This window comes from Lipophrys pholis (assembly GCF_963383615.2).
Source record: "Lipophrys pholis genome assembly, chromosome: 19".
Lineage (NCBI taxonomy): Eukaryota > Metazoa > Chordata > Actinopteri > Blenniiformes > Blenniidae > Lipophrys > Lipophrys pholis.
The window spans coordinates 18,670,107-18,695,849 of NC_137647.1; the positions used below are offsets into that span (position 1 = coordinate 18,670,107).

Below are 25,743 nucleotides of genomic sequence, written 5' to 3' on the forward strand. Positions count from 1 at the left end.
GGGGGGGGATAGAGAAGCTCTATGACTCAGCATCACTGGGTCCAAAACGGAGAGCTCACAAAGGGAGGAGCTGGAGAGCCGCTTCAGGCCCCGAGCTCCAGCCTGCATGTCAGCAGGAACGACGGAGGCCCAGACCGGCATACCACACCAACACGTCACGTCAACAACCCGGCTCCCAGAGACAAACACCCGCTGCAGCCAGTGTGTGGGTACAGAGAGCGCTCAGGTAAACACATGTGTTTAAAAAGAAAGTGATAACTGCTGGTGAGATAAGAGAAAAGCTGGGTTCTTTACTATGAAACGTTCCTCTCTTCCTCTTTGTGTTCAAGTCGAGACGAACCAGACGAGTCACCAACATGCAAAAGCTACAACACAAACGCACAAGACACTACGCTGCCTTCTGAGGTGGCTTGAACTATGCATACGCATTGTGGATTTGTATTCGTGTTGGGATTTTAGTTTTTAACCTTGTGACTTCTGTGTTCATGCTGTGACTTTTGTATTGTTGTTGTGACTTCTGTTATCTCATTACAATTTCTGTAATGTTGTGACTTCTTTATTCACATTGTGACTTTTGTATTATTGTGACTTCTATATTCTTGTTTAAATTGTTAAATTGTTTAATCTTGTGCCTTTGTACTCGAAGTTATGACTTTTACAATTTATGTTTTGGCTTTTGTGTTTTGACTTTGGTATTTGTGCCGTGAATTTTGCACGAGTTTTGCAACTTTTGCAGTTTTGTTGTGACTTTACATGTGTGGTTGCGACGTTTGTATTTATGTTGTTCTTTTGGGATTGCGTGTTGTGACTTTTGCGTTCATGCTGTGACTTTACATTTATCTTGTGACTTCCGTGTTGTGGCTTTTGCGCGGCGGTGACACTTCTGCAATCTCAAATGAATCAGTCCATGAAGGCAGAAACTAAGTCCTCCACGAGCAAAGCAAAGTCTCAGCTGCGGCGATTCAAGAAAAAGAGTGCGTCCGTCCCGTCTCTCCGTTTGACACAATCACAGAGAGAGCTCTTCTTCCTGTGTGTGCCTCCTGTTTTTCCTCACGAGAGCATCGGGGAAAAAAACCAAAAAGAGGCAGAAACAAACGGACGGCGGAAGAATGGAAAAGCACGGGGGCATCAATCAAACGGATTCTCACAATGAGCTCAGTCTCCTGACGACGGCTCGGCGAGGACGGCCGGCCGCAGCCGTGAACACAGACACAATCCAAGCACACATATTAATAAAAACCATTCATTTATTTGTTTCTGGAAAGAAGGCATGAAATGAATATATAACAGACTACTCTCTTCTTGGTGTAAAATAAATCTGATACTAGAGACTTTGCACTGCAAGTCTTGTCATGGTACATATCACTTACGTAGATTTCTAGCAACTATGTGCATTCATTTGCTTATCCCGGGGTTTTTTCTTTTATTTCCATTTTCATCGCCTCGCATACATGTTTTAGCTGCCTTCAGTGACTAGCAGCCCCGTAGAAATAAAAAAAAAAAAAAAAAGAAAAAAAGAAGAAGCTTTACTCTGAGCCCTTTGCCTAGATATTAGCTTAATGCTGGGCTCGGTGTCTGAAACCCGAGGATAAACAAAGTCGTCGTGTGGGTAGGACAGCGAACTCTGGCGTCCAGCGCTGGCTCTGATCCTGCTCGTCTTTGGCCAACAAACTTTAATAACACTGACATCACACACACACACATACATACACACACAAAAATCCCCCCGCCCCCCCCCCCCAGCAGTTTCTTCTGTGAGCTTAGACTTTAAAAGTTTCATTCATGAGACACTGTTTCCAGGAAATACTATCCTATAATAAACGTGTAGCTATAGGTGTGTGTGTGTTTGTATGTGGAGGAGAAGATAATCTGGACTGGAACGAGAACCACGCAGCCAGAGTTCGCCCCCCCCCCACACCCAGTTTTTTTTTTTTTTCATTTCCAAAACCCCAGATTCTGTAATGTCTGCAAAACCAGCTGCTTCCAATGATTCAGTATCATTCCATCTGACACAGTCTAAATATCAAAAATATATTTATACATAGATATATTCACTTATAAACTCTAACTGGAATGAACATGGGGATATAAATAAAAGTGGGGGGAAATAATGTCACATTTGAAGTTTGTTTTTGTTTTGGTTTTTTTTTACAAAAAAACAAGTCTAATTTGAACAAAACCCGACAACATTCATTTTATATCAAAGTGCATCCGATTGGACTTGATGGTGAAGCTCAGGCTTCTCAGTCAGGGGCTGCTTGTGACAGACACACTCGCACACACGCGCACATTCACACTCACACACGCGCAAGCGCACACACTAACAATACGGGAGGATCTGAAGGTCACCCTCGGGTTAAAGCTTTTCACTTTAAAAAGCAACACTTGTCTAAAAAGCTGAGCCACGTGAGATTGTCTTTGTTTTGGCACTTGTGATACTGAGAGCTGCCACAGGGGGGCAGCAGGTGGGCGGTAAGTCACTGTGTGGTGAAACAGAGGAAGTAAAAAAATATGAGTCAATTTTAAGAGAAAAAGTGAGGAAGATCTGACTCGTCTTGCTGGATTTGATGTTTGAATTTAAACTCATAACTGGAGCAAACTTTCATTTGACTCACTACACGGATGAAGGCTGCTGAGATTAGGGCCCTGGTTACACGTTTTCAAGTGAAAATGTCAACATTTCATTGCGTTTCGGGTGTCCGTTTACACGAAAGCAGTTCTCAAAGCCACTGAAAACTACGTTTTGAAAATGCTCTGGAGGAATTATTGTTGCTATTGTGTGTTTCCACTGACTCAGTGTCATGACTCCCAGTCCACATTCTCCTGGGACTTTGTAGTTGTATATAGTTGACAGTCACGGTAATAACAATCCAACTTGGTCGTCTGTCCGTACAAATGTCCGTGTATTCGCCATTGTTAATGTTTATAGCGTGTTGCTCTCAGCGTGCATCTGTGTGTAGTTTCATTACAAAAACAACAGCGCCAACTCGCGGCCTGGCATGAAAACTACAATATTTTCAGAGTTTCTGCTGGTTCCGTAAAAAAAACAAAAACGATGCGTTTTCACTTTAAACGTTGTAAACAGTGTAAACAGGGCCTCATTCTGGTCCGTTATACTAGCTGGGAGTCTTAATTTCCGTGGAAAAGGGGAATGCAAATTACTATTTAGCTACAACTCAGCTTGTGGAAGTGTAAATACTGACTTTTGCATCAAACCTTGAGGACCAATAAAAGGCTAAAAATATCTCTGCAAACAATAGCTTAAGTGTTTATGGATGAAAGCCGCTTCGGTGTCTTTAAACGTAACAATTACCAAGCAAATCCCAGCTGGGAGGAGTTGTGGTGCATGTGAGACACTGTCAGGTTGTGTATTTTGGACTTAATACTGAATTGCTTCGTTCTGAGGTGCTGCGATTGAAACAGGCCAACAACACAGAGGTGTAGTTGAAGAACAGAGATAAAAAGACGGCATCGAAAGAAGAAAAAAAATCCTCTCCGTCTCCATCCGAGCAGGACAACGGGAGCTTTCAGGTGAATCGGGGCAAAAAATTGTGCGCAGTTTTTTTGGGGTGGATTCCAACAGGAGTGACTGTAAACACGAGAGCGTTTACAACTGGTGCACAGGCATGTCGAAACACACCACATACTTAACCTGTGATCCATCTCCCCCTTGTGGAGACTCCTGGAAGAGCACATGGTGGGGCTGGCTGCTCCAGAGGAGGACATTTGGTCCATGTCTTTTAGCCTCGGTGGGTTGGATGTGATGCTTCCATCAGAAACCCGCAGGTCTCAGCACACCACCTGAGAGAAGGGGTGCCGCAGCAGCTCCTCGGCGCTCGGACGGTGCTTGGCCTCCACAAAGATGCAGCGGATGAAGTCTCGCGCCTGGTCGGAGGCATGCGGCGGCAGCAACGGGTTGGTGGGCTGCGTGGCGATTTTGAATATGGCCGCCATGGCCTCGTACTCGGCCCACGGGGGCTTCTCCGTCAGCATCTCTACCACCGTGCAGCCGAGGCTCCTGCAAGACAGTTTGTGTTCACTTTAGAACAAGCCGAGACAAATCCCACATATTTCTATCTGCGGAGGAATGTTTCCCCCTCCACCCCAAGCTTTTATAGAGAAAAAATATTACTAACGGGAATACTTAAGTACTTTTCAGACATTTGGGCTTCAAAAATCACAATCCAATCATAAACTAATACAATTACTGTATTTTCTGGAGTAGAAGTCTCTTTTTGTTCACTTATCTGACTGCTCATGCGACTTCTATGTGTAAATACCATCTTTGACCACTGGATGTCTCTGTGGGACAGCTTCTAAAATGTGAATACCGTTGTTATTTCAACTGGTATATGACAAAATATCCTCCATAGATAATAAAAATAAAAACTTGCACATATTTGTTTGACACATGTCACAAGTACTAAAAGAGTGATTAATTGGCAATTTGAAAGTTTTTCTTTGGAGAAAATATTGCATGCTGTCTTTTTAAGTGATGTTTTAAGTCTTTTCCTACCAGGCCATGATCATTTCTTTAAGTAACAACACCACCACAGAGGACAAAAAGCTGTTAGCATCATCATGCAGTGTTGGCTGAAAGTAAAGGCTCTCACCTGTTTTTCCAAGTACAAAATCTTTAAAATTGCGATAAAATGCGTCCTTTAACAAATGTTTGAAAGTGAAAGATGACTTAGGGTTCATTATTATTATAGTTGTTCATTATGATGTTCAGTAACCTCATTTCTGGTAGGGATGCACCGATACCGATAAAAGTAACGGGTTCGATACTGCACAGAGTACTTGAGGTAAGACATTCGAGGATTCATTTCCAGACTGACTAACTTTGTTAATATCACTATGACTTTTCGTGTCTTTTTTTTTTTTTTTTTTTTAAAAAAGGAGAAAGAAGAGGAGAAAAATATCCCCATACCTGATTTAATTGTGAAAAACTAACAGAAAATCTCATTTTTTTAATCCCCATCTAAACTAAATTCTGATTTCAACCAGTAGGTTTGGGTTCCCTTCATGGCGCATTTTGATAATTACACAAAGGATTTACTCGCATCAAAGTGTTTTAGATCATTTAAATCAGGGGTTCCCAACCTGGGTCCTCGAGGGCCGATGTCCTGCATGTTTTAGTTCCTCCATGCTTCAGCATACCTGAATCTAATGATGATGTCATCACCAAGGTTGTGAAAAAGCCCAATAAGGAGCCTTTCATTGCAATCAAGTCTGTTGCACCTGGGAGAGAGCTAAAACATGCAGGACAGGGGCCCTCGAGGACCGAGGTTGGACACCCCTGATTTAAAGCGTTGTGATAAATTTTTAATTGCAGTTCAACTAAATGTCCAGTGGATGGAGACAAGGCAAAACAGTGCACTGGTCTTTCTGCAAATTGTCACACATGAAGCTCAAAAGTAGTCGAATAACCTGATGATTTTTTTAATTGGACTCGGCGTAAAAGTCTTTTTGACGTGTGTGTGTGTGTGTGTGTGCGTGTGTGCGTGTGCGTGTGTCTCCTGCTCCTACCAGACATCGGCCTTCCTGCCGTAGCCCTCTCCGCTGATCACCTCCGGACTCATCCAGTAGGGGGTGCCGGTCACGGAGCGGATGCCAGTGCCAGACATGCAGATGGTCTGCAGCCTCTTGCTGGCTCCGAAGTCTCCCAGCTTCACGTTCCCCTCCGAATCCCGCAGGATGTTGGCACCTGAGGGGCGACAGTGGACACGTGGCAGAGGAAGACGTTACCATCTCGTGAACGTCTCCATTGCTGAATATTCATTTCCCGCTTCAATGTCGAACCTTTGATGTCTCTGTGTACGATCATGTTGCTGTGCAGGTACGACATGCCCTCCAGGATCTGTCGGGTGTACTTCCGGGTCACGTTTTCCGTCAGGGCGCCGTACGCCTTCAGCTGATCTTTGACTGAACCCTGAAAGGAAAGAAAACTCTTGAGAGGTTGCACAACCTCTAAATATTGTGGATATATTGAGTTTGAATTAAATCAATTATTGGAGCTGCAACAATGCACAATACTGAAGGGATCCAATTATATGAACGCTTTCCAACCTGCTACCTTACTGAGCTGGAGACGAAACATTGAGTAAATCATGGAGTTAAACTGTATTAAAACCATGTTACAGAAATATTGTTTTTATATATTCAATCATTTTTAATGTATCCAAGTATGCATTTTGACATTATTGTTGAGAAAATTAAACAGTTTTCTGAAATTAAAAAAATGTAGTCTCACACCTGACCCAATATTAAAAATTGTCCTCCTTTGTGTAATCTCAATAAGGAGAATGTTTAATCTGATGATAACTCATTAAGGTAAGTCATGCACCTGTAATTAGTCAGATCAAATTAAATTAATACTCAGATCAGATGGAATCAAACACACAAGTCACAGCCCACCAGAAGGTCCATTACAGACGGTGGAGTTACAGAGACATTAACTTTTCAATGAAAGTCTCAGCAGTTTGTTTACTCACTAGGGATCAGAGTGTAGTAACTAACTAACTAACTAACTTCTCACTAGAGAACTACTTCACTGCTAGTAAAATAGCATTAGCACCAAAGCTACACGGTAAATATCAGGCTGCACAAAGCCTGAATACTTTTACTTCTTTTCAATATTTCAAACCTTTATCAGATGAGCAACTACCTTGAATGTTGCAGGGTGGTCTTGCCCCAACTGTGCTGAATAATCTGTGATTCCAGTGTCTGGACTCACCCCCGGCATGTACTCCATGAAAATGGTGAGGGTCTTCTCACTGCGGTCCCTCAAACAGCCGTAGTACTGCACGATGCGCTCGTGGTGCAGGTTCTTCAGCAGCTGGATTTCACACTCCAGAGCGCCCACCTCCTGCACGCACCCGCCGAAAAAACAGGAGTTTTCAGCCCGTTTTATTTTTCAAATTAAATGTTTCTTTCCCAGAATGGCTATCTGTTACAGCTGATCACAAACAAATGGAAGCATAAACATACAGAGGACAAACAGGAGAAAACAGCAGTTCCTCAAGAGAAGTTCCTGTGTTTACATCAGAGAGAGAGAGAGAGAGAGAGAGAGAGAGAGAGAGGAGGGGGAAGTCACAGAGACACATAGTAACCCCCCCCCCAAGTCCCTCCACACAGGCCAGCTTTACAGAAACAACTGATCTACCCCAGGCTGCAGGCTCCACGCTGCAAGGGTATCTAGAGGGGTGAGGGGCAGGTCAAGGCAGAGCCGCCCCGTCAGCCTCACAGGCAGGAAGTGACAGAACGTCTGAAACTGACTCAATGATGTTTTCGCCGCTTTACGGACACTTGGAGCCACAAAACATGTTTTACTTCCAAATCCAACTTATTAACTTCCAACTTTGACAAAACTGTAGCTCAGGTTGAATTTATGAATGTTATAAACTATAATCAAGAACTGCTGACATTTTAGTACAATTTATAATAGTTTAGCCTTTTTCCACTTCATAGCCTTGTAATGTTTTTTTTACAGCATCTTAAGCTGTTTTAGATGTTTTAACAATTTCAAAAGTTAATTTGTGAATTTTAACAGGTAAGTGGGTTTTTTTTAATAGCTTAAGGAATTTTAGCTGTTTGAAATTTTATTTGAACAGTTTTAGCTGTTTAGCATTTTAACAGTTTAAACTGGTTGAGGGACATCAGCTGCTTTAGACATTTGAGCAGTTTAAGCACTTTTTAACAGTTTCAGACAACAATTTTAGCCATTTTAGAAGTTTCAGTTGTTTTATCTTTCTCTGATCCATTTTAATCCGTTTTAGCCATTTTGAACACATTCATCACATTTCTCCACAAACTTGAAGGCAAACCAGCATCATTGGAAGTAAAAGCAAAAAAACCCTCTACTTTACAGACCTCACATCTTAAATGTGACAAAGTATCAGCTCTGTGTATTAAACTGCACAGATTTAAAACTAAAACTTGCTTCAGGAGGCCCCATGTAGTAATACCACTTTCCACCACAAGATGATGTAGTGAGTTGATGTGTCGACACCTGTACCGCTAACTAAATAAATGTGAAAAATATGCGTGCTCACTACTGCCACCCAGTGGGAAAAGATGTTTTATACGGCACCTTCAGGGTTTTGAGAATAAAAATGTTTGGCTCATTGTTGTTCCACTTGGCCGCTCATGCCTACAACCTGCATTCCTGTGTGACCGTATGAAGGCATGAAGTCATTGTTGGCATGTTTACAGCGGCACGATGGCACAGACTGCCGATTCCACATTAAACAACAAGCTTCACTTCACCATCTTACAGTTAAAAGTCCAGCTAGGTTTCAATAGTTAGACAGTAAAATTAACCAGGACATGACGACATTTCCTCCAAAACAACAGTTCTCATTAAGCAGAGACGTGTAAAAGAGCAGGATTTGAACTGGACTCAGCAGAAAAGCACCAAGTGTCCATTTGAAGAACATTTCTACTGGTTCGTCTAATCTTTGAGCTAATCCTATCAGGGATTGGGAAATGTGTTATCGATATGAATCTGATCAATGGTATTTATCTTCAAATTCAAACAATCAGAGAAAGAAAAGCCCTCTCAAATATACACAAATAAACTGTATATTTTCTACATTCGTTGCAGAACAAGCTGGAGCGTGGCACAATAACAAGTAAAGTGGAAGAGCCCCCGTCTGCCTCTCACCTTGCTGGTTTCAGGACTGTCCGGATCGAACTGGACTTGTTTTGCAGCCAGCTCTCGGCCCGTGTCCACATCATAGCACAGGTAAACCCGACCGAACGCGCCCTGGCCCAGGAGCTTCCCTCGGCGCCACGTCACAGGAGCACTGGGAGCTGGAAAAGAAAGATGCAAGTGTCGTGACTCCGCTGACTGTTTCTCGTCCCGGAGTCCCGCCCCGACGCGACACTCACACTTGTGTCCGACGGAGCGTTCCTGCGGCCGCAGCCGGCCCTGTGCGTCCACCAGCTGCCAGCTGCCCAGGCTCTCCTCGCTGCCGTTCAGCGACCGCCGCGATGGCACCAGAGTGAAGAGGTTCCCCTGAGGGCGGCGGATCCGGGGAAACGTTCGACGACCTGGAGAGGAAAGAGTGTGGCTCTGAGCATAACGGAGGACGATTCCAACAGACGATGAACATGAAAGCGAAGGCAGATTTAGTTTCTCTCACCTTCGCTGTGGTCTTTGTGATGCAGAGAAACGTGGTACCTGCGAGGATAGGTGCCTCCCTTACCTGCCACCCGGTCATACACATGATTTTCCCTGTCTGAAGGGAAACATCCACAGGCATTTCATCAGAGAAATCTACATGAATATTCCTCCATCATGTCCTGTTGCTTCAAAGAGCAATTTTTTTGTGGCTAAAACAACACTTAATCTCAAAGACTTTATTTGAGAAAAACAGCAGTCGGAGCAAATATTCTATGCTGGGTTTCATTTAAATGTTCTGAATGGTGAAACTATAACCAGTTATGCCGTTTCCACACCATGTTTTTCCAGTGATTTGACTTCAGTTAAACAACAACAATAAAAGAACTGACAGTCGAGTCCAACAAGAATGATGAATATTTTTTACTGTGGGGAACACACATTCATTCAGCTCCTGTTCTTATATTATAATATCATAGCCGTATTTGTGTTTAATTTTCCCCATGAAGCCCAGGGGCATGATCTTATGACATTAATTCGATTCTATGAAGTTTAAAACTTTTATTAAGTAAAATAACGGGAATGAGCTTTCAAATAAAATGAAACACTTATATTGAAATGGCTGGATTTATAAATAATAAATTCAACAGATCTGAATAATCAACACTTGCCAAAAATATGTTTAAGTGTTAAAGTAAATGTTCCTATATTGAGAAAAACAAGTCCTTACAACCGGGCTTGCTTTCATTACGTTTATATGGATGGAGACTCGTGACTCATGTCTTCCATCCATCCATCTTCAACAACACTTTCATTCAGGTCAAGGCTGCAGAGCGATTAACACAGGGCAAACACACACTCACACACACACACTCACACCTATGGATGATTCAGAGTCACCAGTTAATCTCTCATGCAAGTTTGTGGGCTGTGGAACCCGGGAGTGCAGGAAAAAAAAAACATGCAAACTTCACACAGGAAGGCCTGGAATTGAACTTTGTGTGCAGGGTGGCGTTCCACAGGGTAAAGTTGTGAGCGCTTTTCTCTTACCTGAGCACTCCTGTCGATTGTCAGGGTAACTCTTGGCTCTGTGCATGCGGGACTTCCTCAGCGAGGGGCTGTGTGAGAGCCAGAGGGAAGGAAGAAGAGTGCGAGACGTTGACAACTCTCCCCCACTCAAACAGACATTTCCTCAGATTGTATCGGGCCGTTCAAACAGAGCGGGTTACTCCTTTCTCGCCAAGTAAACACGGAGACATGATAGAAGCTGAATAGAATGCAAGTGCAAGCATTGAGTTGTTTATTAGTCACCTGTCTGAGTTACTGTCTAAAGACTGGCAGCTTCCAGAAACAGAGTTTTCCGCACTGCTCCAGGGATCCAGCACCTGTATGCAAACAGAACCAAGAATGGATGTGTTTGACATTTTCATGACACAAATATTTACAGTTGTAGTAACCTGTGCCTGAAATCTTTTCTTCAAACTTTCTTTGACGAGCAGAAACAGACAGCAGCTCGTTAAAGTTTATAGGTGGATGATTCCACGCATTTTTCTCTCTCAGTAGGAGTGACTCACGCACTGATCGCTGGTCTCGGGGATGAACTCCCCCTCACTGTTTATACTGGTGTACGAGCCCTGGCGGGCTATCCTTTGCTGGCGCTCGGGAACGTAGCCGGGAGGCGGCGAGCTCCGCCCCGTGTTCTGAGAACCTGGGATCAGAAAACAAAGGAAAATACTGCACATAAGAAAATAATCTAAAACGTGGAAGCTGCACAAGCTTTGACATGTCATCTAAATCTATAACACACTGAAAGATGCTGTTCTTTAGCATTTACTGCCTGCTGCTGCCATACAGCTCAGCTCTAAGTCCTCCTATTTCCACTTTGACCCCTTCTGTTCTGGAGTGAAAAGAAAAAAATTATGGTAAACCACACTAATAGCATTCTGCAATCTGATTGGCTGCTGTCCAAGCATGCTCAGTCTAGTGATGGTGAACAGGAAAAGGAAGGGGAGCTGTTTCGAGAAGGGGAAGCAGAAGAAAGAGCAGCTAGAGAGAGAGAGAGGGAGACCGAGAGAGCACAGACTACAGGAAAGACATATGTTATTGACCTGTAATAATAAAATATGACTTGAAGGAGAACATGGGGAGTAGAAGCTGCATTTCACAGCAGTAAGAAGTGAAGACAGCTGTCGTGAACGTCTCTGAATATGAGCCAACAGCAGCTTCAATGAGTGAAACCCTAAAAGGGTTCTGAACTGTGGATGGAGTTACGTACCGGTGGACAGGTGGCGCCCCCTGGGCTCGGAGGATTGGTACGCAGTGCTGACGTCTCCAGTGGACTGGGAAGATTTGATCCTCACCTGCTTACAAGGCGGGTGGTGGGAGGGGGGGGACACCTGCAGGCAGAAGACGGGGAGTTTAAACTCCATCAATCAGGGTTTGTCATGACACTGTCCAGCAGTGAAGAAACAGCAGTGGTGCAATGATGGGCTTTAACTGCACACAACCACCTGGTGCTCCATGTGTATGTGTGTGTGTGTGTGTGTGTGTGTGTGTGTGTGTGTGTGTGTGTGTGTGTGTGTGTGTGTGTGTGTGTGTGTGTGTGTGTGTGTGTCTTACGTTGCTGTGCTCCTGAGTGAGCAGCAGTATCCTGATGCTCTTCATGTTGGAGCTTCGGTCCAGCAGGTCGATGGCCTTGTCCAGGTCGTCCTGACCTCGCAGAGGGATGGACAACTGCTCCGAGACACAAGACGAACAGACGGGAAGCTCATCAAACTCAAACATGGCAGAGTGAAACAGAGGAGTCAGATAAGATCTGTGATTGTTTAGGTGTGTAATCACAAGTCGTAACCAAGGATTACCACATATTTTAAACTGATCTTTTGCTCCTGTCTGCTAAAAATGACACCATGATGCTGCTTCAGACAGGTAGGGTAAGTCAGTCATTAATATAAACTACCTGTTTTACACACTAAATGACACTCACACAGATTAACTAGTAGTTTCAAATAGTTTTAAAAAGGGTGCATTCAGTCTTTTTTAGCTAAATCTATCACCTATTGGAGAAATAATCTGTATCATTAGCTGCTAAATGTTCCACTAAAACGTTGAAAAATAATTTAAAGTTGCTTTATCTGGCAATATAAAGTATGTTTATTTTCCACCTGGCTAATGTAAGCCCAAAAAGTAAAGGGAATGGATGTTACATCATCTCTTTGATAAAACTTTAAAACGATTATATCCAATAATAAAGGGAAAATAGGCTCCAAACTAATGTTACTTAAATATTGTCTATATCTATAATTGTGATACATGTTGATGATGAAGGTCAGATAAACCCCACAACTAAATTAATCTCAGTACAAAGCGCTGCTTTAGATCAGAGGGTCCCCGTCTTGTTTTCCTCTTAATAAAGCATCCAGGCCCTCTCTGATCTCTGAGTCGAACATTACAGAGAATCCAAACATTTGTAGGAACACTCACTCTTACCAACATTAAATAAAGTAAATTCTACAAAGCATCTTAAGGTTCTGGACCTCTGGTTGAGTATCGGTGCTCCAGATGATGAAAGCACTTTTTTCCCCCTGAATACTTTTCAGATGTGAGCTTGTAACTCATGTTAACACAAAGCAGAAGAGACTAAATACAATATTTCCTTTGTGTTTTTGCTTTGCTTTGCAGAGCTCGGCGCAGCATACGACCCTGCTGGGAGAGGTGAAGGAGTCCACACCGAGCAGAGTGAGCCGGACAGTTTTACCTCATTGTTCATATAATGCAGGTCGAGCTGCTGGCCAAAGACAGTCTTGACTTTCTGTTGAATTTCCTCAAACTGCACAGGCCGTCCAAACATCAGGATCCTGAAAACACAGCGAGACGTCCCGCCGAGGGACAGGTTTTGAGAGATTTGTCGCGGCTGGTGGAGAAAGTGCTCCTCGGCTACATGCACACGTGCGAGCCAGATCCGCGCACACATGCTGCCGTTTCCAGCGGGCGCACATTCTTCCAAGTACACCTTGCATATTTGCGGTCGGTGCTGGCAGCCACAGGCTAACCACAGTCCTTTCCCGTTCCACTCTCCAGCTCAACATACCAGTCTGAATTAAGCCCTGGGTTGTGTGCACTTTCTCATGAACTAGAACGAGTGACACCAACAGCATGCCTCAGTGGAAGTGTTTATGTCTCCAGCGTATGTGTGTGTTTATGCTTTCCCCCGCTCACACATGGAGGGACGCCGCACGGCTGTGTGTACACAAGCCCACGTAAACACAACTTGCATGTGAAGAAAGACTAAAAATTCAGACTCACCTCCTCTCACCTGAGAACTCGAACTTGATCCTGACGTCGTCCTGAGAGAGAACACAAACAGGAAGGTCAGAGTCTTCAAAGGAAGCCTCTCTTGTGCTTCTCTCGGCTCAGCGCAAACTCGATGTTCTGTCTCGGTGTGGAAAAGCTCGTGTTTTTAAAAAACAGTCAGACATTTGAGGAAATAAACTCTTGAATCCGTGGACAGAGCCGGATGAGAAGGTTGGCTCTGAGTGTCTCAGCTTCAGCTGGAAATAGGGAGATCGTCTGGCTTCGCTCTGTCCAAAAGTAACAAACTAAACTTACCAGCACCTTGAAAGCTCAACGATTATAAGATGTGTTAGTTCCCATTTGTTTAATCGGCATAAAAAACCAAAGTGAAGAAAGCAGTGAACTCCAGTGACCTTCGACTGAGCTACAACCACGAGCATTCACTGACTGTCTTCTGCTTTCAACCACAGTTTACCATAAAAAATGAAGAAAACTCGCCAGCCTGCAATCCCCGTGAAACACTGAAATCCCGCTCAGATCATTTACTCTTTGGATAAACCCCACAGTTATTTTGCAAGCATTTTTATTCCCCTCAGACAAAACCACAGTGACCGTTCCCAGCATTCATTCAAAGCTACCCGGCCAAATACAAACTGCCCCAGTGTGAAAGTCACATCCAATCCTGAAAGTGCTGCAAGCAGCTTTTCCAAACTGACGTCTTTTCATCAAACGACCACTGAACTGCACCGATGGCTTCGGCTAATCTCTGAGGACTCGCTAAGAAAAGGAAAGAAACACGGTGGGTGGGCTGCTTCTCCACACAAAAAGAGGGAACTTCAACAGAATACGATGAAAAATACTCATTTAATATATGAAGCAATAGTATAGCGATGAGTTTGACTGAGGGGAGTGATCTACTCAGAAAAAAGTGGGTACAAAAAGTACAATAAGCTCTCAGAATGGATATCTAGATGGGTAATCTGGTATGTTTTCAACGTTATTTAAAGCAATCATGATTTCTAAAATTATTTCAATAGATATAACTTAAAAGCAGGTGTTTCCATATCATTGCACTATGTAAGAAAACAGAAATTGCGCAGCAAATTAAACAAAATCAGTAGCAATTTGTTCAGGATCTCCTGATAAGACACAAGTTGAAAAGAAAATCAGCAATATAAGAACCGTCTGCAGAGCCGAAACACAAAACAACGAAAGGCCTGATTTGCTAAAAGGTTTGCAAAAACATTGCAAAATAAAATGAAGATTCACTCTCCATTTAGCAGGTAAACTATCAAGAGCAGAGAATATCAGCCTAGATCGTTCAAAACAGTGGAGGAGTTTATCCAAAAATACTTCCGTACAAAGTGATATACACCCTTTCTAAACATGCGTTGTTTGTTACTGCGTTGAGTTCGCCACGCATGAACAGGAAGCATAAATCATCTCATCCCTCAGTAGAGATTCTGTTGTTATCATTTCCTCAGCTGGCTCCTACTCACTTTTATTTACGGACTTCATTTGGACTTTGTGATCGATCATCTCTTAGAATTAAGATTTATTAGCTGCAAGGCTGCAATATGTTTTATAACTCCCTCAAATGTTGTGTCCAACTTCACATTTTTTGTGCTGGAGGAGGCTCGGCTCCATTCAATCACTGCGTGATCATCGCAAGCAAACCAACGTGGAAGCACTCCACTTCCAGCTCATTGTTCTCATATACCCCGGGGGTGTCAAATATTAGCATGCAAAACTTCATTTGAATCATGAAGTAAATCACGCATGAGGATGCAATTTAGCACGTTCCATGCAAGAGCTTAGTAAGTCAGGCCCTATGTGAGCACAGTTTCTGCCTCTTGACTCTTGAGTTTCCAGCCTTTATCTGAAACATGAATCAGAACTAGGTTCAAATTCCTAAACTCTGACACTGGTGCTGGGCAATATCAACGGTTTGAAAAGGAAGAAACATCATTTCTTGGTTTTAAAAGCTGCATCACACCGATTTTAGTTTTCGTATCAAGCAATTCCGACTGTGTAAAATATAACCATCACTGAGTTGTCATCCGAGCCACACTGACGAAATACTGAAATCAAAGTGTTTGATTGAGTCCATATTGAGTGTGCCTTCCCTTTCCCAGCAGCATGTGTTTGCCATTTTCTGACCTGTAAGAAGAGTGTGAAGCGTCAGCTCGCTGTCCAGGGAGCTAAAATCCACTTTCAGACGGAAAACAACCGATCCTCAGACATGTGTTGTTAATTACTCTTCTTAAAGTTTTAATTGAACTTTCTCACCTATTGAAGGGGGTCTTCATGATTTTACGTGTCTCTATTCTCACCTGTCTGTTGGCCTGTGCTGGTGCCTTGGCTTTGCCGCTGTCGTATGACAACACGGGCTGGCGCCGCGTCATCTGGAGAGCCACCAGGTCCTTCATTATGGAGTGGAGTGCCTGCCTCTCATCTGGAGGGGATAATAGGTGAAAACATACAATTAACAAGAGTCTTTTGGAAACTGGCCAGCCTGATTGTGAGAGTGGAAACGGGCCGCGGTGCCCAGAGTCCACGACAAGAAATGGTCGGTGATCGGTAAATGCAGCCATACTGAGACTTCTCCTGGGACAGCTTACTGGAGGCAGGAAAGACCTGCCGTGTTTTTGATATGCCTATTCCCATGTTTGATCTCAGGGCAAGCTCTGCCTTGGCTGGACTGGCGCACGGAGGGAAAATATTCGCCTTGTGTAGTTTGGACAGACATCACACAACCCCCAGGGCAGCTGAGAGGACCAGAACCCCCCCCCCCCCCTCCCCCCCCTCTCTCTTAAAGGGCTGAAAACCAATCCTTCACCTGACAGTGTCTAGAGCAGCAGCTCACACAAGTCTTTGGCCTTGGGAAAGATGTTTGGAGTGTGTGGTAAAGTGTTTCTGTGTAACATCAAGCGTGTGAAGACTTACTCATTTTTGCGGCAGACTTTGACTGCGTGGTCTTCAGAAAGGTGGCGCTGCTGAGCCCTTCGCCCTCACAGTCTGTGGAGGTGAACACAGAGAGCGGAGAGCCACAGTGAACGGAGGCTCGCAACATTTTCTTTTCCTTCTAACCCCCTAGATTGACTCCCAAAAACAGTTGTGGACCTTCTCCAGAAAGCGTCTCATTCAGGTTTTGTTTGACATGTGCAAATCTAATTTTGACAACCTCAGTGCAGCTGCAGGCGCTCCCACTGAGCAAGAAAAGCGGATATTTGGGGGTTTGAGCTGAAAGTGAAAATGCATAATTTTTACATTTTCTTTTTTTAGCGAAACAGCAGAGAACGATGTAGTTAGAATGCCAGGCCACGATTTGACCCTGGTGGTTGTTAGGGTTAAAACCACAGACACACGAGCACAGGGAACAAGACGTGACAAACATTAACAGTGGGAGCACACGGACATTCGCATGGACAGATGACGGTGCCGTCATAACACTTGGAAATTAGCATGGGCATCATGAAGATTGAGAGTTCAGGTCGTTCATCATAGAGTTTTACGAAAGTGCGCCTTCCTAATGTCGTGTCTACCCGCTTCTATTACACGATCTCTATATAAAGCAACGTAGGGAACCTCTCTTTCATTTGCAGCACGAACTCTTTGACATGCTAAATTTCTTGCAGACATGTAACTTAAGCCAGCCAGGTTTTCCAGATTGAAGGCGAGAGAGAGAGAGAGAGAGAGAGAGAGAGAGAGAGAGAGAGAGAGAGAGAGAGAGAGAGAGAGCATGTGAGCATTTGCCCATGAGAAGGAACGACAATTGGAAACGGCTGAGATGGAATCTGCCCTGGCAGCGGTCGCGCTGGCCCGGGCCGCGCGGGCAGGAATGCTCTTTTCACCAGGAGTTTTCTGCCATTTCAAACACGGAGCAGCTTTGAAAACGAGCTGGGCTCGCACGAGCTGCAGGGTCCCGACCCGGCTGTGTCACAACTCTATTGTTGATGTTAACAAGGCAATATTATCTGCCCCGTTCAAGGCGTCAACAGAGTTATAAACTGAGGCATTTCCTTCGATGGAGAGGGTTTCCCTCAAATTTGTACCAATAAACCTCGGTATTCAAACTGATCCAACAAATGCTGAACACAGGAGACGTCCTGTGCTCTTGTGACTTCTAACACAAACTCACATTTCACAAGTGCACTTGGTGGGAGTCGAATCTTACGTGACGGACCAATAAAACTGACTTACTGTTTGCAACCACAGCATAAAATAGGCTATAAAACCAGAAGACAAACAATCCTTCATCAAATTAGACCGGATTAGAATCACTTTAGAGAAAGAATCCACAGACCTCGCTTTTCTCTTTACTCAAGCATGGCTGAGCTTTATGTTCATTCGAAAACTATTTTAGACTCTTTGTCCCAACTTCAACTCAAACAATAAATTCTGTGTATGGATACACAATATTATCAACACATGATCGGCTTGGAAAAGCTTTACAATGCAATATATGTTGGTTCGAAATCCAACCTTCTACCCAGACCTGTTCAGTAAAGTGATATTTTAATTGTGCGTGGATGCTCAAAGCACAACCCAATGAGACCGGGAGACTTTCATTGAGTTGTGCTTTGAGCATCCACGCACAATAGACACGGTAGACTTTACCTGCATTTTGGCGGTTTACTGTCAGATCGTCATCCACGTTTATTTAAAGTCATGTGACAATTTGATTTCATGCTACAGAGACTCTTCTCTCATTCAAAGTCCTACTTTTCTATACTTCTCAGTCAAACTTAGATTTTTTGCCAAGAAAGTATTCCATTATTTTTTTTTTTTTAAAGATCTGTTTGTTGGCTACACCACAAGTAATTCACGAACAGGCACAAAGAACCATTTGCGTTTAATCATATTGGCATCAGTAACCATCAAAAACAGGGTAAAACTGTCGACGAGTACAGTGAAGCTGGTCTTGTGACAACTCGCACAAATGAAAACATTACACCACATTTCATTCACATGAACAGCGTGGCTTCATACCTACAGGCGGAGACATGAGTGGAGCTGTATGTACGCTGCGTTAAAATGGTGGAAAACTTTCATTCCGCTATAAAAACAACATTAAGCCCTCTTTATGCTGAAGTGTCCCGCTACAGGCATCCAGCTTGCAAACAAGACTCGGGACCTTCGAAGCTGTCCTGAGTTTACCTTATGGAAACCAGTTGTGTTTTTGTTCGTTTTTTATTGCTTCGGCTCTGCAACACAACAAACTGCTCAGAGGCAACTGGCTCGGATAATGAAGGAGCAATTAAGATTTAAATGAAACTTGTGAGGTCAAAGAAGGACAGAGAACAAGATGAAGAGTGTCTGAGGGTCGTCCGCATGGGAGAAACTTCTGTACACTGAATGAAAGTCCCGGGCACATGAGGCAACTCATCGACTCTGTGGACTTCTGGGTAATAATCACCCGCAGGAATGCCGGGCACGTCCGCCTGTGGTTGGAGGAGCGCTGCCACGCCGCTTTCAAGCCTCCGCCGCTCTATGTTCCCGCCAGCGGCGAGAGAGCCAAGCCTTCATGTCCTTCAACCATCCAGAACCTCACGCTTACAGCTGTTTTTCTTTTATATCCTACTAAAAAACAAGGAGTTTATGAAGTGTGAAAGTCTTACTGTTTCACGGGTGTACGGTCACTCCAGGTAACATGGAGCCGTTACCTCACGTGTATCCTACAGTGTGTTTTTCAAGAACTAACTGGTCCTTCTAAACAACAACCCTCCCTTTTGTTTAGATCCTCAAGCTACTGTCTAGCCTACTATCCTCTGCAGCTTCGACTGATTGCCATGACCTCCCAGGTGGAATGTGGGGAATTCAATGAAGAGCGAGCTGCGCTCTACCAGTCCAGTCAGCTGTGTCTGCTTTATTTTCCTTGTATCGCATTTCCAGGACTCGCAGGATTTACATGGATTTTCCCCCACCCTCTCTTCTCTGTCTGCTTTAAGAGGTGTTTAGTCTGAAGCTGTTTTTCCCAGCCGCAGTCCGCTCGGTCTCAGGCCAGTGATGCATCTGGACTCCGGGCGCTTCGCGGCAAAATCCCCTGGCCCGGTGTCTCTCCGGCTTCAGGTGCACATATGCTTCTGGTTTAGCCCATCACATTTGAATAGTGCACTCTCAAGAGAGCTCGTGCTTTCTTTGGAAACATGAAGCCCTTTGTAGTGTTTCTTTTTTTTTTTTCAATGCATTGAAATACACTGAACTGTGCAATCAAAATAAGAATGTATGTGTCTGTAATACGAGTTTTGAAAGTCAATCTTATTCTGTGAAGTAGTATGATACAAACTTGAAAAGTTTCAAGAGGGATCCTGGCACATCGGTACATGTCTGGATAAACACATAAGACAAGACAAAACAAAACAAAGCGTTATCTTCAGATGTGGAGATAAACGTTAATCCTGTGTCTACGAAAGTGTAGTATTTTGTATTCAGCTGCTCTGTTTTACAGAGCTCGCCACAGGGAGTCACTGTAACCTGCACCGTCGAGCTCCGGGCCAGAAGTGCCGTTCACACGGCAACCTTTCAAGCGAAAACGCTAAATCATGGTTCACCAACTGATCTGATGGTTGTCAGGTCTCCATGGTTACAGCGGTCATGTGACCTTAATCTTCACCCTTGAGCAGTCAGCTGGTGCGATGTGTGTGAGGTGGGAAAGAGGCTGGCTGAAGCTGATGAGCTGAATCTGACCAGTCACATCTTCACATCCGTAAACAATCATTTCTCTGGACATCATTCAAAACACTGCTGATACATTAGTGAAGGAAGCGTCTGAAACACATCACAGAAATGGATGGACAGATTGACGAGAACATAAAAACAAAGTTACAATTATAGTGTCTACAAGTAGGAAGCGCCGGGCACCTTGTATTGATGGTGGCTGCTCTGGCATGAGCATTTGCGATTGCTTATAACAGAAAGAGACATGAACAGAAGTCTAAAATCTAAAATACGCAAACAAAATACAGAGATGTGTTGACTTGAATAAACAGAACTTTCATTAAAACATAAAACGCAGTCTATGTTTTGCTGTATCAGATCTTCTCTTTTGCATTAAAGATCAACTCACAGCATCTTATTTCAGTGATACTTTAATGGATATAGTTACATTTTTAATATTAGTTAAATATTTTTGGAATAAAGATTACCACTGTGGGTCAGTTTTCTGCTCATACAAACAGAGCAACACATACTAACATTTTAAAATGAAAAGATTTGAAAGGAAATCACAGCATGAGATAGCGCAGTTTGCCTCAAAGCAAGAAAATCCTAGTTAGATTTCTGACCAAGACTTTTTATTTTGCATGTTCGTCCTGCAGGTTCGCAGGTGACTGACTTCATGATCGCGCCACCTCCGAAAACTTTAGATTATTTTGCAGACTGTGTATAAAATCATCTCTTCTTGACCAGGCTCTGAGGTGAAAATGAAAATGCACCGTTTTTGCATTTTTGTTTCAGAAAAGTTTTGCCTTGACACAGCAACGTTGTGAAAACGATGTCCATTTACACGGAAACGGCATAAACACTGAAAACTATGTAGTTAACATGCCGGACCACTAGTGGGTGCTGCTGTTTGTTTTTATAATGAAACCACACACATGCAAGCAGAGAACAGTGTACTATAAACATTAACAATGGCAAGTACACAGACATTCGTGTGGACAGACGACCAAGTCGGATTTTTATTCCGGGTCACTCAACTATAAACGTACCAAGTCCCAAGAGAATCTGTACTGGGAATCATGACAATCTGGAGGGAAACATACCGTAGTTGTTATTGTCAATCTACTGGCGCATGTCCAAAAAACAATAAAAGTTTTCCATTTTTACTTCAAAGTTGTGGTTGAAAATGGTTCCTGAACAAGGAGAGTATTCATTTTGCATTTCAGTTTGAAAACAAACAAACAACCTTGATTAGTCGAGCTCACAAACTCAATGTCAATCACCTCCACGTGAAGCTGGACGTCACAAACGCCCAACATCACACGCATTATGGGATTGATCTACTGACTGGATCTGATGATATTCCTGCTGCATATAAATCCGCACATCAGTGTTCATGTAAACAGGACATTCTGATCTTTCAGTTGGAAACAATTCAATCTGGTGGAATGTGGCATAAATGGCTAGTTTGGCTCTTGTTATGAGCTACAGTGAGCTGACAACCAAAAGAAATGCTGAATTAAAAAAAACGAGACAAAATAGCAGTAGCACTGCATCACAGATTTTCTAAGAGGTAAAAAGTTGGATCATATCCACACTCTTTGTGAACTTGACTTAAAGTCTCAAATCTCCATTAGCTTCCTTTACACATTTCCTAATTAAGATAGCATATAGAATAACAATGTTATTACATACTGAAGTACACTGCAGCAGCGTGTCACATTTTGTGCATGTGAAATGTATTTAATGTGTGAGTATTGAGACTTGGACATGTCTAAAAGGACCTGCAAATGTCTCTTTATTCATCCAGGCATCCCAGTTTGCAGGATTATATCAAAAGGAGTTTGTTCCCTTTCTACATTGGGGTTATAGTTAGTGAATAGGGCTTTCTTTGCCCTCGATATAAACTAGCAGGCTGACGCCGGTCGGCCTTTTGGTTTGCACTGTGCTTTTGTACATAGACAGCATTAATGGCCAAGCACAATCATTACAGGAAGTGGACCTTGACTGATAATCATAAGCCTACAAGGATCAACTGAGGGTGATAAAACCCTTCTCACAAACAAATCTCAGTGAGAAATAAATGCAGCCAGGTAGGAGTCTTGTCTGAGGTGGACGGGAAGACAAAGCCATTTACAGGACTGAGCAACATCAGATGAACATGTGATATCAGTGCTGAGTATTATGATATCGATAAGATGTGCAAAAAATACAGGTAGATGGTGTTCATGTATTTGTTCTTCCAAATAACAGTGCTCTTTCTCTTGCCACTAATTTACACCAGATGTGTTCGTGTCATGTTGTTTTGTTTTACAATGTGTGTCTGCAATTCACACTAGTTGTTCTTCAGAAGAGGAACAGTTTGTTGGTTTTGGTCATTTTTACTTGATTCCCAGACTTCTGACCTCTGCCTTGGCATGCCAACGACATCATTTTCTGCATCTACCTTCGCCATGCAAACACAGAACTTTTCTGAAAGGGAAAATCACTTGGAACTGTGTTGTGTAAACGTGCAAAATTGATGATATTGATGTCATTATGCAGGGACCCATTCCTCCCAACAATAACACTCTTTCTCTCTCAGTTAATTAAACAGTTTTAAACTGTTAATGAGAATTAATCATGATTAATTAATCACACTTGCCTTTCATATTTTCCAATTCTGTCATTTTTAACTTGCAGAGCATAAATGCACAGTGCATGTAAACACAACTTATCGCACTTCACCATATGCATCTTCTCGATACATCGTGCAGCCCTCGTGAAAAGACAGACAGTAAATCAGCAGCAGCATCCTCCCACATCCCTCACCTGTCCCTGTGGGTCCGGACAGGACCGATCTCCTCCCGAAGGGTCACAGGTGTGCAGCGGCTGAGTCTGCCCGGTAGGTGCATCCGTCGGTCCAGTCACACCGGGACGCCATGGCGGAGGGATCACCCGCACCGGGTGACCGGGGGGAAAGAGGGCTGGCCTGTCCTCTTTAACGGAAAGTTCAACACCCCCCACACAGAGAGAGAAAGCGAGTCTCTCCAGGCTGTTAAGAACACAAACAAGAGTCGAAGGTCCACACAGGAAAAGTTCCGATGGAAAAGCCTCTCACATCCAGCTGCTCCAGCTGCGGCGCCGCTGCAGCCCGGCGGCTTTGGAAAACTCGAACTTCCAAAACATTTTGTTCTCCGGGATGTTTTCAGGCTTCAAACACGAGATGCAGAACCGACGTGCAGCCTGTTTGAAACCCATGTGTGAGCCGCAGGGAAACACTCTGCGATTTCCGTGATTTTGACGGCTCCCCTTCCTGCTAACTGTGCAGATTTCCCCCTCGGGGTTGCCAGGTTGGACACCAAAATATTCCCAAACTGGAGCTTTCTTCTCTGTTATGACAGTATCTCATAACAACGTCATATAGATACGTGCGTATAACCAAAGTCCTGATAAGTTTAACAACTAAATTCACGCTAAATTGAAAATAAAAGACAAACGACGCTTCATTGACGCATGGTTTACGTAAACTCAGCTCACTCGGATCGTCCGTCGATGTACAGACTTTACATACTGAAAACTTAAAAGTTCATGAGGAATTATTACAAGATAAAACAGTAAGGTTTGATGAACCCATCGGTGAAACCATGTGTTCTTAATCAAATTGCAGCGAATCGCTTGCAGTATAGCTGTCGTCCACAACTTTTCCCAACCAAAACAAAGCGAGAAACAGGCTTCCACCGAGTAACGTCAAACTTCCTGACAGAGAAAAGATCTCCACCGGAACCCGCTATGTACGCCTCCACCGGGCGGTGAGCGCCGCTCCTCACGGCTTAACGTCCAGGCTCCGCGAAAATATCTCCCGAGGCGTCGTGTGTGCGCCCGGAGCGAGCAGGAACGTCGTTATACCTGATGCGGTTTCAGATCCCGCAACTGTAAATTGGAGCCCTGCAGCCGCGGGGGCGCGCTTGTTACTCGGTGGAAGTCCGTCTGCGGGAGCGCGCTCTCATTATTGGAGGGGGCGGACCAGCGGTGACGTCAGGGGGGCGTGAGGCGCTTTCACCGCTGTAACAAATCAGGAGTTTTAACTCGAGAACTGGTTTCACCTGAGTACGGTCAGCAATGTCATTAAAACACTAGTTTGTGAATATAATTTCCTGCGTTCTGGGGATCGAACCCGCGACCTCCGGGTTGACAGTTTTTGGCTGTGTATGTGTGTGATGAAGCCAGTGGCGTCCAAAAGGGGGTCCCGACCCCCACGGTGTGTCGCCAAAGACTCGTGGGGGGGGGGTCACGAAGCCCCAGCTGGTATTTGAACTCATGACCTTCCAAGCGAACCACCAAGCGAACAGATAGCAGCTTATCGTAACCTATCATAAGGAACAAAATATAATAGATCATTTTATTCTTCTACCGTTGGAAAATGTGGAAAATCGAATTTTTTGTACCATTGTATAAACTCCATAAAAAAATAAAGAATATTTGTGTTTGTTAGATGATGTTGTTGTTATAACAATGATACTTCCTTTACCCTTGGAACGCCGGATTATTTCCCTTGACAGCCTTCAACAGGTATGTGGGTTGCCAAGATGAAAAATCTTCCACTGCCAAACAGCTTCTGGTACCTGCCAGATGTGGCTGAGCTTGTGCAGTAGTTCCAGTACCCCAGTGACTGAGTCAAAGGCCAACGGGTCATCCGGCTGGATGCTTCTACAGGAATTCTTCTGTGCCAGTCACGTTGCTAATATGCCTGCAGGTTTCTGCCTTTGCACCATTCCACTCTATTGTGGGATCTTTTAAAGGCCTTCAATGCAATTTAAAGTTACTTTTGTATGAAACAAATATATATATATATATATATATATATATATATATATATATATATATATATACATATATACTCCTTTATCAGCAGTGTTATCTCATCTCAGGGTTAATTATGTTTTTGTTCAAATTTAATGATGAAACTGGTTCTTAAACATGAACCCACGTTGAAGAACTGGGCTAAAATCAGTTATGTTTAGAGTTGGTCTGCAGGGAATGAATGTAACTCAATGCATCGCCCCCATCGGGCAGTTACATAACGTGGTACTTTTACTTGAGGAATCTGATTACTTCTACTGCTTTTGCGAGACTCCTAATCTGAACTGCTTGTGAGAATCAGTCTTAAGGCTTCTTCAGTGCATTAACCAGGAATCAAAATGTTGATAAATCCAGCCACACCAATACTTCACATCATATAATAAACACACCGAAACGTAAGACATTAAATCAACACCAGCATTTTATTTAATTTTTTTTTATCTCCAAAAGCATGTAAAAAAACAAAATTTAAAAACAAGAAAGAATATGCACAAAATGATTGTGTATATCGTAGGCGTAGAAAGGGGGCGCTCACATCTGAGAATGTTCCATACCACCACTAAGCGATAGAGAGAAGGGAGGGAGAACAGAGGAGAGAGACTGCAAGCACAGTCCCAGCGTCCTTTTGCTGTAAGGCCACCTCAATCCACAGGTCAAGTCTGCAATATAGACAATACACTTTCAAAGATGCATACATTTAAAATGTCTTCATGATGACAGCCGTTTTTTTTTTTTTTTTTAAAAGGAAGTCCACATTAAAAGTTGAAATGACGCACAGATTTCACATTGAAACGTTACACTGCAATCATTCACCTGAGCCT

At 43.5% G+C, this 25,743-nt stretch overlaps 1 protein-coding gene across 1 annotated transcript; it reads right to left on the minus strand.

Moving 5' to 3' along the window:
* Nucleotides 1–1,906: 1,906 nt before the first annotated feature.
* On the minus strand, nt 1,907–23,975 carry map3k3 (mitogen-activated protein kinase kinase kinase 3). The gene is made up of 17 exons (XM_080488644.1): nt 22,892–23,975; nt 16,364–16,435; nt 15,751–15,872; nt 13,430–13,470; nt 12,882–12,981; nt 11,744–11,857; nt 11,400–11,520; nt 10,699–10,832; nt 10,436–10,509; nt 10,175–10,242; nt 9,147–9,242; nt 8,893–9,054; nt 8,666–8,814; nt 6,737–6,868; nt 5,803–5,932; nt 5,530–5,707; nt 1,907–4,018 (listed from the first exon to the last, which is right to left on the minus strand). Exons 2-17 carry the CDS (start codon nt 16,365–16,367, stop codon nt 3,790–3,792), a joined length of 1,854 nt encoding a protein of 617 aa, XP_080344770.1. The 5' UTR covers nt 16,368–16,435; nt 22,892–23,975; the 3' UTR covers nt 1,907–3,789.
* Nucleotides 23,976–25,743: the final 1,768 nt, after the last annotated feature.